Source organism: Pristiophorus japonicus, assembly GCF_044704955.1.
Source record: "Pristiophorus japonicus isolate sPriJap1 chromosome 24 unlocalized genomic scaffold, sPriJap1.hap1 SUPER_24_unloc_2, whole genome shotgun sequence".
Taxonomy (NCBI): domain Eukaryota; kingdom Metazoa; phylum Chordata; class Chondrichthyes; family Pristiophoridae; genus Pristiophorus; species Pristiophorus japonicus.
In genome coordinates, this window is record NW_027250649.1 from 553,906 (window position 1) to 567,407 (window position 13,502).

General features: G+C 46.2%; 2 protein-coding genes across 2 annotated transcripts; one reads left to right on the plus strand and one right to left on the minus strand.

Moving 5' to 3' along the window:
* The first annotated feature begins 2,831 nt into the window (after window positions 1-2,831).
* LOC139241215 (zinc finger protein 623-like) lies at window positions 2,832-6,423 on the plus strand. The gene is made up of 2 exons (XM_070869879.1): window positions 2,832-2,905; window positions 4,912-6,423. Exon 2 carries the CDS (start codon window positions 5,406-5,408, stop codon window positions 6,285-6,287), a length of 882 nt encoding a protein of 293 aa, XP_070725980.1. The 5' UTR covers window positions 2,832-2,905; window positions 4,912-5,405; the 3' UTR covers window positions 6,288-6,423.
* Window positions 6,424-11,095: 4,672 nt separating this feature from the next.
* LOC139241221 (zinc finger protein 70-like) lies at window positions 11,096-11,473 on the minus strand. Its single transcript, XM_070869882.1, has one exon. It carries the CDS (start codon window positions 11,471-11,473, stop codon window positions 11,096-11,098), a length of 378 nt encoding a protein of 125 aa, XP_070725983.1.
* Between the last annotated feature and the right edge of the window lie 2,029 nt (window positions 11,474-13,502).

Genomic DNA, 13,502 nt, shown 5'->3' on the forward strand with positions numbered 1-13,502 from the left:
GAGCCCTGCGGCACTCCACTAGTCACTGCCTGCCATTCTTAAAAGGACCCGTTTAGTCCTACTCTTTGCTGTTTGTCTGCCAACCAGTTCTCTATCCACGTCAATACATTACCCCCAATACATTGTGCTTTGATTTTGCACAGTAATCTCATGTGGGACCTTGTCAAAAGCCTTTTGAAAATCCAAATACACATCCACTGGTTCGCCCTTGTCCATTCGACTAGTTACATCCTCAAAAAATTCGAGAAGATTTGTCAAGCATGATTTCCCTTTCATAAATCCATGCTGACTTGGACAGATCCTGCCACTGCTTTACAAATGCGCTGCTATTTCATCTTTAATAATTGATTCCAACATTTTCCCCACTACTGATGTCAGGCTAACCGGTCTATAATTCCCTGTTTTCTCTCTCCCTCCTTTTTTTTAAAAAAAGGTGGGGTTACATTAGCTACCCTCCAATCCATAAGAACTGATTCAGAGTCTATAGAATGTTGGAAAATAACCACCAATGCGTCCACTATTTCTAGGGCCACTTCCTTAAGTACTCTGTGATGCAGACCATCAGGCCCGGGGGATTTATCTGCCTTCAATCCCATCAATTTCCCCAACACAATTTCCTGACTATTAAGGATTTCCTTCAGTTCCTCCTTCTCGCTAAACCCTCGGTCCCCTAGTATTTCTGGAAGATTATTTGTGTCTTCCTTAGTGAAGACAGAACCAAAGTATTTGTTCAATTGGTTTGCCATTTCTTTGTTCCCCATTATAAATTCACCTGATTCTGACTGCAAGGGACCTACATTTATCTTCACTAATCTTTTTCTCTTCACATATCTGTAGAAGCTTTTGCAGTCAGTTTTTATGTTCCCTGCAAACTTACTCTCATACTCTATTTTCCCCCTCCTAATTAAACGCTTTTTCTTCCTCCGCTGAATTCTAAATTTCCCCCAGTCCTCAGGTTTGCTGCTTTTTCTGGCAAATTTATATGCCTTTTCCTTGGATTTAACACGATCCCTAATTTCTCTTGTTAGCCATGGTTGAGCCACCTTCCCCGTTTTATTTTTACTCCAGACAGGGATGTACAATTGTTGAAGTTCATCCATGCGATCTTTAAATGCCTGCCAGTGCCTATCCACCAGCAACCCATTAAGTATCTTTCGCCAATCTATCCTAGCCAATTCACGTCTCATACCATCGAAGTTACCTTTCTTTATGTTCAGGACCCTAGTCTCTGAATTAACTGTGTCACTCTCCATCTTAATGAAGAATTATACCATATTATGGTCATTCTTCCCCCAGGGGCCTCACACAACATGTTTGCTTATTAATCCTCTCATTACACAAGACCCAGTCTTGGATGGCCAGCCCTCTAATGGTTCCTCGACATATTTGTCTAGAAAACCATCCCTAATACACTCCAGGAAATCCTCCTCCACCGTATTGCTACCAGTTTGGATAGCCCAATCTATATGTAGATTAAAGTCATCCATGATAACTGCTGTACCTTTATTGCACACATCCCTAATTTCCTGTTTGATGCCATCTCCAACCTCATGACCACTGTTTGTTGGTCTGTACATAACTCCCACTGGTGTTTTCTGCCCTTTGGTGTTCTGCAGCTCCATCCAAACAGACTCCACATCATCCAAGCTAATGTGCTTCCTTACTATTGCGTTAATCTCCTCTTTAACCAGCAATGCTTCCTCACCTCCTTTTCCTTTCTGTCTATCCTTCCTGAATATTGATTACCCCTGGATGTTGAGTTCACAGCCTTGGTCACCCTGGAGCCATGTCTGCGTGTTGCCAATGACATCATATCCATTAACTGCTATCTGCACAGTTAAGTCATCCACCTTATTAGGAATGCTCCTCGTATTGAGGCACAGAGCCTTCAGGCTTGTTTTTTTAATGCACTTTGTCCTTTTAGAATTATGTTGTAATGTGGCCCATTTTGATTTTTGCCTTTGATTTCTCTGCCCTCCACTTTTCCTTATCTCCTTTCTACCTTTTGCTTCTGCCCCCATTTTACTTCCATCTGTCTCCCTGCATAGGTTCCCATCCCCCTGCCATATTAGTTTAACTCCTCCCCAACAGCACGAGCAAACACTCCCCCTGGAACATTGGTTCCGGTCCAGTTTGTCCTGGTCCCAATCCCTCCGTGTCGGCCGGCGCGGACACAGGCTGAACGGCCTCCTTCTGTGCCGTAAATTTCTGTCATTCTAAATCTCTCCGCCTCGGTGTCAAATTATTCTCCATAACAACCTGAGAAGCGCCTGGGGATATTTTACCAGGTTGAAGGCGCCATATAAATCCAGGTTGGTGTTGTGAGGTGATGACGCGCGGGTTGCCCAGGTTACTGTTGTGATGACGCGCCTGTTGCCAGGGTTACTCCATCTCGCGGGCACTAGGACCCTGAAGCCCCGCCCACTCATTGTTCCTGCCCAAGTTGCCCGCGCTTGCGCCAGTGACCCCGCTGACCCGGGCCTGTCACCGCGGGGCAAACCCGGGGCCTGTGGGCTCTGAGTCTGAGCCTGAGGCCTACACCGGATGTGTATGAATTCTCCCCCGGCCCACCCGCGGGTCCACATCCTCCCCCGCGCCCACAATCTCCGACCGCCTTCCCGAAGCGTCCGGTCGACTGACATCCGTTTTCTCCGCCCGCGCATGCTCAGTGAGGGAGACCCGGGCTCAGCCCCGCCCATTGCTGGCCGCAAGCCCCGCCCCCTCACACTCCGATTGCTTGGAGGACCAAACGCCCGCTTGGTCCTCCAGCCCCGCCCCCGCTCTTCCTATTGGTCCGGAGCTGCCGTCAATCTCCCAGGCAGCGTGAGCTGAGCATGCGCAGAGCGAGCACGGGAGACGCACGGACGCTGAGACGAGCTCAGGCTGGAGCCGGACTCTGCACCGGGTGAGAATCAGCGGGGCGCAGGGGAGTCATCGATCGGCAAGTGGGCGGGGAGGCTTCAGAAACAACTGGAGTAGGCCGCAAGCCCCGAGTAATAGCCCGAAACTCCCGCATTTGCAGCGACGGGTTTTTCTCCCGGTAACAGGCCCGGATTCACCGCCATCTTTGTACAGGAAGGCGGGAAGGTTCAGAGTGCAGCCCGCTCGCTTCATCGCGTAACAGCGCATGCGCAGCCATCATAGCACGGGAACAGAGTGGGCGGGACTTCAGTGTCTGTTCCCAACCGGGTCCCAGTGTCCGGGAGTGAAAGTCAATTCCTCATTTATTTTATTCATTCTCCACCGTTGGATTTCTCACCATCTCTCCTGAAGGTGATGCTAAGTGCCCAGCTTACGGTTTACATCCCACACAATTCTAACAGAAGAGCCCCAGAGCTGGCCCCTTTTTACCGTCCCAGAGTTAGATTCCCCATGTACAGTCCTAGGGTTGTAATCCCCATGTACTGTCCCAGGGTTAGATTCCCCATGTACAGTCCCGGGGTTAGATTCCCCATGTACAGTCCCAGGGTTAGATTCCCCATGTACAGTCCCGGGGTTAGATTCCCCATGTACAGTCCCGGGGTTAGATTCCCCATGTATCGTCGCAGGCTTAGATTCCCCATGTACAGTCCCGGGGTTAGATTCCCCATGTACAGTCCCAGGGTTAGATTCCCCATGTACAGTCCCGGGGTTAGATTCCCCATGTACAGTCCCGGGGTTAGATTCCCCATGTACAGTCCCGGGCTTAGATTCCCCATGTACAGTCCCGGGGTTAGATTCCCCATGTACAGTCCCAGGCTTAGATTCCCCATGTACAGTCCCAGGGTTAGATTCCCCATGTACAGTCCCAGGGTTAGATTCCCCATGTACAGTCCCAGGGTTAGATTCCCCATGTACAGTCCCGGGCTTAGATTCCCCATATACAGTCCCAGGGTTAGATTCCCCATGTACAGTCCCGGGGTTAGATTCCCCATGTACTGTCCCAGGGTTAAATTCCCCATGTACAGTCCCAGGGTTGTAATCCCCATGTACAGTCCCAGGGTTGGATTCCCCATGTACAGTCCCAGGGTTGGATTCCCCATGTACTGTCCCAGGGTTAGATTCCCCATGTACAGTCCCAGGGTTGTAATCCCCATGTACAGTCCCAGGGTTGTAATCCCCATGTACAGTCCCGGGGTTAGATTCCCCATGTACTGTCCCAGGGTTAGATTCCCCATGTACAGTCCCAGGGTTTGAATCCCAATGCACAGTCAAAGGTTTTTCACCCGGCGCACGGAAGCAGAAATTCAGCTTTGGGATTTCATTGGTTACAGGCTGGAGAGAGGAATAATTCACTGACAGGCCCTTTTAAATTTGTGTGGTTGTGTATTCAAATTCCCAATAAATGTAATCCTGGATTTAAAGGAGGGGCGAGCTGTGTTTAAATCAAATAGTCTGTTTGGAGATTCTCTGAGAGAAGGATCTGGTCAGCTTGAAACTCTGAGAGTGTAAGAATCGGTTAGAAATTTACAATTAATTTTTAACCAATATTTATTCCCACAGGGAGGGGGAATTCTGTAATAAGGAAGGAACCGGACAAGATTTGAAACATTTTAACACAGGAATCACAGTACTCTTGCATTTGGGATCTTTATTTTGTCCACTCGAGGATTTAGATAACAGACTTTCTTCTGTGAATATAGATCTGTATTATTGGGCCGTGATCTGTTTACATGTTTGTCTTCTGTTAAATAAACTTGTTGAGTGAATTTAAATTTAAAACCAGGTTTGCAGGTGTGATGCTCTATTAACATCAATGGTGAGAAAGATGGTGTGAGCACACGCTAAGTCCCGAACTGAAAATGATTAACAGACTGGGTTTTGGGTTAAATCATCCCCAGCATTTGAAGGAACATTGTATAGAAACTAGAATTGTCTGTTCTGAATTTCTATCATGTACTTAATGATGACTTTTGTAAACACCTTTTACAGGATATTAGAAGGGGAGGATTTACAGATGAGAAAGTCAAACCAAACATCACATCAAGATCTGACAGAGTAATTCGATTAATCGGGACCTGAATATCATCAGCCTTTGAATGTGGAAGGAGAAATGTTTGTCTGTTCTGTCTGTGGGAAAAGATTTCAAACATCAGTGTGACTGGAAAAGCACCGAGACACACACACCCGAGTGAGAGTGTTCCAGTGCACTGACTGTGGAAAGAGCTTTAACCAGTTACACAGCCTGAAAAAACATTGCACCATTCACAGCGGGGAGAAACCGTACATGTTCTCTGTGTGGACGAGGCTTCAACTGATCATCCAACCTGGAGAGACACCAGGACACACGCTCCATGGAGAAACCGTGGGGACTGTGGGAAGAGATTCAATTACCCGTCTGAGCTGGAAATTCATTGGCGCAGTCACACCAGGGAGAGGCCGTTCACCTGCTCGGTGTGTGGGAGGGTTTCACTCAGTAAGGTACCATGTTGACACATCAGCAAGTTCACACTGGGGAGAGGCCATTCAGGTGCTCTGTCTGTGGGAAGAGATTCACTCAGTCATCCAACCTGCTGGCACACAACAAGCAAGTTCACACGAAGGAGAGACCGTTCACCTGCTCTGAATGTGGGAAGGGATTCACTCGGTCATCCGACCTCCTGAGACACCAGCGAATTCACACTGAGGAGAGGCCGTTCACTTGCTCCATGTGTGGGAAGGGATTCGCTGTGTCATCCAACCTGCTGGCACACAACAAGCAAGTTCACACGAAGGAGAGGCCGTTCACCTGTTCCGTCTGTGGGAAGGGATTCACTGTGTCATCCGATCTCTTGAGACACCAGCAAATTCACACTGGGGAGAGGCCGTTCACCTGTTCTGTCTGTGGGAAGGGATATGCTCGGTTAGCCGTTTTCCAGAAACACTGGCGAATTCACAATGGAGAGAGGCCGTTCAGCTGCTCTTTCTGTGGGAAGAAATTCACTCAGTCATCCAGCCTGCTGGCACACAACAAGCGAGTTCACACGAAGGAGAGACCATTCACTTGCTCTGAGTGTGGGAAAGGATTCACTCGGTCATCTGACTTCCTGAGACACCAGCGAATTCACACTGGGGAGAGGCCGTTCACTTGCTCCATGTGTGGGAAGAGATTCGCTGTGTCATCCAACCTACTGGCACACAACAAGCAAGTTCACACGAAGGAGAGACCGTTCCCTTGCTCCGTGTGTGGGAAGGGATTCGCTGTGTCATCCGACCTCTTGAGACACCAGCAAATTCACACTAGGGAGAAGCCATTCACCTGCTCTGTGTGTGGGAAGGGATTCACTAAGTCATCCGACTACCTGAAACACCAGCGAGTTCACAATTGACTGCAGGAGTTGGCTTCCGGAACTGAACAATGTTCATTCTGGCAGTTGGAGTTTGTTTCTGCCGATGTTAAAACCCCTGTAACTGGGCTATAGTTTGATATCCTGTAAATGTCAAATAAATCAGCTTTCTTTTAAACACCGTGTGCCTAGTCCTTGATATCTCAATGATAAGTCGAGCTGATTCAGGACTTATTATGAACTGGATGGAATCTATTTTAGAACGGAGTTCCCTCAACTTTTTAAAAGATGGATGTACACGATATCCAAGTCTGACATTCGATTTCACCCGATGGGGAATATTCTGATAATCTGTTACTGTCACGCGGCAAAGCAGCATTGTTACTTTATCATCAATTTAATCAAACTCAATGGGCAATCCGATCTCCAAAGGGAAACGTCTCCTTAAAGCTGATTGTGCCGGTAGTTCTGCAGCTTGTTTGTTCTTTATTTGTTCATTCTCGGGATGTGGGCAAACCAGCCTGCATTTATTACCCATCCTTAATTGCCCCTTTAGAAGATGGTGGTGAGCCGCTGCCTCCTTGAACCGAGCTGCAGTCTATGTGGTGAAGGTGCTCCCACAGGGCTGAGGTCAGGATGCTGCGTGACTTGGAGGGGAACTTGGAGGTGCCGGTATTCCCATGCACCTGCTGTCCTTGTCCTTCTACATGGAGGAGGTTGTGGGTTTGGAAAGTGCTGTCGGAAAAGCCTTGGTGACCTGCTGCTGCAGATGGTGCACACTACAGACACAGTGGTCCTCATGTTTTTACCCAAGACAGGCCTCAGCCCAGTCATTTCTTCCCAATGTTGATGCAGTGGTTCAAGAGGTGCCGGGTGTCAGGAGCAGTATCGAGGGATGGGTGGGACAGTAAGCTGTGAGGAGAACACAAAGCATCTGCAAAGGAATATGGACAGGTTAAGAGAGTGGGCAATAAGGTGGCAGATGGAGCATAATGTGGGGAACTGTGAGGTTATTCACTTTGTTAGGAAGGACAGAAAAATAGATTTTTCAAATTGTGAGAAAATATTAAATGTTGGGTGTTCAGAGAGGCTTGGGTATCCTCGTACAGGAAACACACAAAGTTAGCATGCAGGTACAGCAAGCAATTAGGAAGGTGAATGGCATGTTGGCTTTTATTGCAAGGGGGTTGGAGTACAAGAGTGAGGAAGACTTTCTACAATTGCACAGGGCTTTGGTGAGACCACAGAGGCGGTCCAACGATGGTTCACTAGATTGATCCCTGGGATGAGAGGGTTGTTCTATGAGGAGAGATTGAGTAGATTATACTCTCTGCAGTTTAGAAAAATGAGAGGGGATCTCATTGAAAAATATAAGATTCTGAGGGGTATTGACAGGGTAGATGCTGAGAGGTTGCTTCCCCGGCTGGAGAGTCTAGAAATAGGGGGCATAGTCTCAGGATAAGGGGAAGGCCATTTCAGACTGAGTTGAGGAGGAATATCCTCACTCAGAGGGTTGTGAATCTTTGGAATTCTCTACCTGAAAGGACTGTGGATGCTGAGTCATTGAGTTTATTCAAGGCTAAGATCGATAGATTTATGGACTCAAGGGGGATTATGGGGAACAGACAGGAAAGTGGAGTTGAGGTCGATGATTGGCCATGATATCGAGTGACGGAGCAGGCCCGAAGTGCTGTATGGCCGACTCCTGCTTCCAATTCTTATTCTCTTATGTTTTTATATTGTTTCCAGAGGTTGAAGGGTCTGTAACCAGAGGACACAGATTTAACTAGCACAAGAATCAGAGGGGAAATGAGGAAATAAATACGCAATGAGCTGTTATGATCCGGAATACACGGCCTGAAAGGGTGCTGGGAGCAGATTCAGTAATAAGTTTCAGCAGGGAATTGGGTCAATACTTGAATTGGAAAATTGCAGAAATATTGGGAAAGAGCAGGGGGAGTGGGACTGATTGGGATATTGGGAAAGAGCAGGGAGAGTGGGACTGATTGGTTATATCTTTCAAATGAGTGCCGGCACAGACACCAGTGGGCTGAGTGTACAGGTTCTCTACTGCAACATTCTGTGATTGTATAACTGCATCATGTCTCTGTTTATATTACACGAGACCCTGTCTCTGTTTATATTACACTAGGCCCTGTCTCTGTTTATATTGCACTAGACCCTGTCTCTGTTTATATTACACTGGACGCTGTCCCTGTTTATATTACACTAGGCCCTGTCTCTGTTTATATTACACTAGACCCTGTCTCTGTTTATATTAAACTAGACCATGTCCCTTTTTATATTACACTAGACCCTGTCTTTGTTTATATTACACTAGACCCTGTCTCTGTTTATATTACACTAGGCCCTGTCTCTGTTTATATTACACTAGACCCTGTCTCTGTTTATATTACACTAGGCCCTGTCTCTGTTTATATTACACTAGACCCTGTCTCTGTTTAGATTACACTAGACCCTGTCTCTGTTTATATTAACTCGATCCTGTCTCTGTTTATATTACACTAGACCCTGTCCCTGTTTATATTACACTAGACCCTGTCCCTGTTTATATTACACTAGGCCCTGTCTCTGTTTATATTACACTAGACCCTGTCTCTTTTTATATTAACTAGACCCTGTCTCTGTTTATATTACACTAGACCCTGTCTCTGTTTATATTACACTAGGCCCTGTCTCTGTTTATATTACACTAGACCCTGTCTCTGTTTATATTACACTAGACCCTGTCTCTGTTTATATTAACTAGACCCTGTCTCTGTTTATATTACACTAGACCCTGTCTCTGTTTATATTACACTAGACCCTGTCTCTGTTTATATTACACTAGACTCTGTCTCTGTTTATATTACACTGGGTCCTGTCTCTGTTTATATTACACTGGGCCCTGTCTCTGTTTATATTACACGAGACCCTGACTCTGTTTACTTGACACAATTCCCTTTCTCACTTTATATTACAATAGAACCTGTCTCTGCTAATACTGCACGAGACCTTGCCTCTGTAAGATAAAGACAGATGATAGAGGAATAGATAAATATTGATATTCGTAAAGATATATATTTACGTGTGTGAGAGAATACAATCATTTTTTTAACTTAGAAGCAGGTTTATTCTTGTTAATAGCTATCAGCAGCAGCAGGCAATTGATCTGGTATTGTGTGGGTAATACTTGTGTTGGGAGGATGGGGTGAATCTTGTAACAATCTCCCAGAGACGGACTGGGATTGAGGGACAGGACTGAAAGGGAGCAATTCACTGCACTTTACACCACTTAGTGACATTGTGTGTGTTAAAGGTCACTAATTCACACTTGTGTTGTCCTGTGCTAACTGCTCACAGATTTTAATGCTAAGGATTGTTTTTCCTGCAGTATTTCCCATTGAGCTTTGCCTGGCCCACTGATTGTGTCAGACAGAGCCTGGAACCCTGACCTCACAGCACCACAGGCTGGGCAGCCGCAGGGTCCTAATGTCCGCCGTGTTCTCTCACTCTCATCTGGTTAAGAGGAACAACTGGGAAAAAAGCACACACTTCGCTCTATATATGTGTGATTTGTGGGTGTATAAAGTTCATCATTTTTAATATTTGCAAGTGCATTCTGCAAAAAGAAATGATTAACTTCATCAGTTATCTTTCACCATTTTATAACCTTTATTCAAAACGTAATTGCAGAGTGTTTAATAACACTACCATTTATTGATAACCCATTGTCTTGCCTGCTCTTGGTCAGAAAGTGACGTCACACTGACCATTCCGTTACCAAGGTGACCATGTCTGTCCGGAGTATTCAGTGGGAAAGGGGATTAAATCACACCGAGGGTAATGAGCAGCCCCCCACCAGTCTCTGAGCTTTATTGTCCAGTGATCACCTCCCCATCACACAGAATCCCCTGATATACACCTGGAGTGTGTGATTATTGGTGCAAGTGATGGTAAAAATAAAACTACCTGGACCCGGCATGAGGTTAATAAACCTGTAATTCTCTGACTGACTATTTCCCTCATTTGAAAAGAATGAAACACTTGTTACTCTCCAGAGAATTGTGCACTATTTCTGTTTCCACAGTCTTCTTTCTTTTGACTGTTCCTTTCACTGTTTCCTCCTCAACCTCTTCTAACATTTGTGGGAATGGTCGAGTGCAGTAATAACTGGGACCGGGACGAGGAAGAAATGAGTTTTTGTGATAATAGAAACATATTTGCCGCAATGATAACTGAAAGATGACATAGTCCTCTATGTGGTCGAACCAAGGTTCGATACAGGTTTAGCATGACTTCCCAACTTTGCAATTCTATTATTTTTTTCCTATGTATCAAAAGAAAATTGAAATTTAGATGCTTCATCAACCACCCCCCATCTTTTAATCAAAAGCAGCAGTCACCAAATGCTCCCATGACTGTGCCAGTAACTTGATGTTACTCCCAGGTGGTGTCTCAGTGCAGCCACCCTCTTGCTCAAGTAAAATTGTTTGGCCGCATTTCCTATACTACAACAGTGAATGCACTTCAAATGTACTTTAATCTTGTTGTATTTCATTGGCTGTAAAGCTCTTTGGGACATCCTGAGGTAATGTAAGGCGCAACATAAGGGCAGGTCTTTGTTAAATGAAGGAGAAAAGTTCCAGTCGGTAACAGGGTATCAATTAGTCTCCTCTTAAATTAGAGAAATCGAGGAATCGACACACTATGTTGGAACCAAAGCTGATTTATTTGTCAGATATCCAGAAAATGAAACTCCAGCCCAGTTACAGAGGAAACACAGCCCAATTGTCAGAATGAACACGACTCAGTCCCGATGTGATTCACAGCAGAATCCAAACCTGCAGTCACTTGTGAACTCGCTGGTGTTTCAGCAGGCTGGATGAACGAGCGAATCCTTTCCCACACTCGGAGCAGGTGAATGGCCTCTCCCCAGTGTGAACTCGCTGGTGTTTCCTCAGATCACTTCTGCTTTTAAAGTTCTTCGCACAGTCAGAAAATTTAAATGGTCTATTGATATGATCAACTTGGTGTGCAGTGAGGTTGGATGAACAAGTGAATCCCTTCCCACACTCAGAGCAGGTAAACAGCCTCTCCCCAGTGTGGATACACTGTTGAGCCAGAGGGTGGGGTGAATTTGTGAATCCCTTCCCACACACACAGCAGGTGAATGGCCTCTCGTCAGCGTGAAAATGCAGGTGTCTCAGATGGTGAGATGATTTCATGAATCGTTTCCCACACACACAGCATATGAATGGTCTCCAGAGTGAACTCACTTGTGATCAGTAAGGTGAGATGAACAAGTGAATCTCTTCGCACACATGGAGCAGGTGACTGGCCTCTCCCCAGTGTGAACTCACTGTTGATTCAGCAGGGTGGATGGCCAATCGAATACCTTCCCACACGTAGCACGTGTAGCGAGTTGGTCTTACCGCAGGTGAAGGGTCCACAGCCAGCTAGGGAATGGATGACCAGCAGGAAGAGTAGTGCAAGGAAGGTAGTGCAGGGGACCCCTGTGGTCATCCCCCTGCAAAACAGATACACCACTTTGAGTACTGTTGAAGGGGATGACTCATCAGGGGAGGGCAGCAGCAGCCAAGTTCATGGCACCGTGGCTGGCTCTGCTGCACAGGAGGGCAGGAAAAAGAGTGGGAGAGCGATAGTGATCGGAGATTCAATTGTAAGGGGAATAGATAGGCGTTTCTGCGGCCGCAACCGAGACTCCAGGATGGTATGTTGCCTCCCTGGTGCAAGGGTCAAGGATGTCTCGGAGCGGGTGCAGGACATTCTGAAAAGGGAGGGTGAACAGCTAGTTGTCGTGGTGCACATTGGTACCAACGATATAGGTACAAAAAGGGATGAGGTCCTACAAGACGAATTTAAGGAGCTAGGAGCTAAATTAAAACGTAGGACCTGAAAAGTAGTAATCTCGGGATTACTACCAGTGCCACGAGCTAGTCAGAGTAGGAATCGCAGGATAGCTCAGAAGAATACATGGCTTGAGCAGTGGTGCAGCAGGGAGGGATTCAAATTCCTGGGGCATTGGAACCGGTTCTGGGGGAGGTGGGACCAGTGCAAACCGGATGGTCTGCACCTGGGCAGGACCGGAACCAATGTCCTAGGGGGATTGTTTGCTTGTGCTGTTGGGGAGGAGATAAACTAATATGGCAGGGGGATGGGAACCAATGGAGGAAGACAGAGGGAAACAAAATGGAGACAAAAGCCAGAAAGGAGATGAGTAAAAGTGGAGGGCGGAGAAACCCAAGGTTAATAACAAAAAAGGCCACTGTACAGCAAAATTCTAAAGGGTCAAAGTGTAATAAAAAGGCAAGCACGAAAGCTCGGTGCCTCAATGCGAGGAGTATTCAGAACCCAGGAGAGGGCTCTGAGCCAGTTCGAGTGGGTGAGAGCTCAGATGAACCGGACCCCAAGAAAGAATGCAAAAGGCAGGAGGCAACAGTGCAGAGTAGCACTGGGGTAAGTGTAAACCACAAGGTGATAGGAAGGGACAATATGTATGAATATAAAGGGGCTGCAGGAGGGGTCAAAACTAAGAATCATGGTTTCAAAACTAGTATTAAAACACTCTACCTAAACGCATGCAGCATTCGAAATAAAGTAAATGAGTTGACGGCACAAATCATTACAAATGGGTATGATTTGGTGGCCATTACATAAACGTGGTTGCAGGGTGGCCAAGACTGGGAATTAAACATACAGGGGTATCTGACAATTCGGAAAGATAGACAAGAAGGGAAAGGAGGTGAGGTAGCTCTGTTCATAAAGGATGATATCAGGGCAGTTGTGAGAGACGATATTGGCTCTAATGAACAAAATGTTGAATCATTGTAGGTGGAGATTAGAGATAGTAAGGGGAAAAAGTCACTGGTGGGCGTAGTTTATAGGCCCCCAAATAATAACTTCATGGTGGGGCGGGCAATAATCAAGGGAATAATGGAGGCATGTGAAAATGAACGGCAGTAATCATGGGGGATTTTAACCGACATATCGATTGGTCAAGTCAAATCGCACGGGGTAGCCTTGAGGAGGAATTCATAGAATGCATACGGGATTGTGTCTTAGAACAGTATGTTACAGAACCTACAAGGAAGCAAGCTATCTTAGATCTGGTCCTGTGTAATGAGACAGGAACAATAAATGATCTCCTGGTAAAAGATCCTCTCAGAATGAGTGATCACAGTATGGTTGAATTTGTAATACAGATTGAGGATGAGGAAGTAGTGTCTCAAACGA

Coding starts and splice junctions, on each gene's coding strand:
- LOC139241215 (XM_070869879.1), top strand. CDS start 5,406: ATGTTGACACATCAGCAAGTTCACACTGGGGAGAGGCCATTCAGGTGC.
- LOC139241221 (XM_070869882.1), bottom strand. CDS start 11,473: ATGAAATCATCTCACCATCTGAGACACCTGCATTTTCACGCTGACGAG.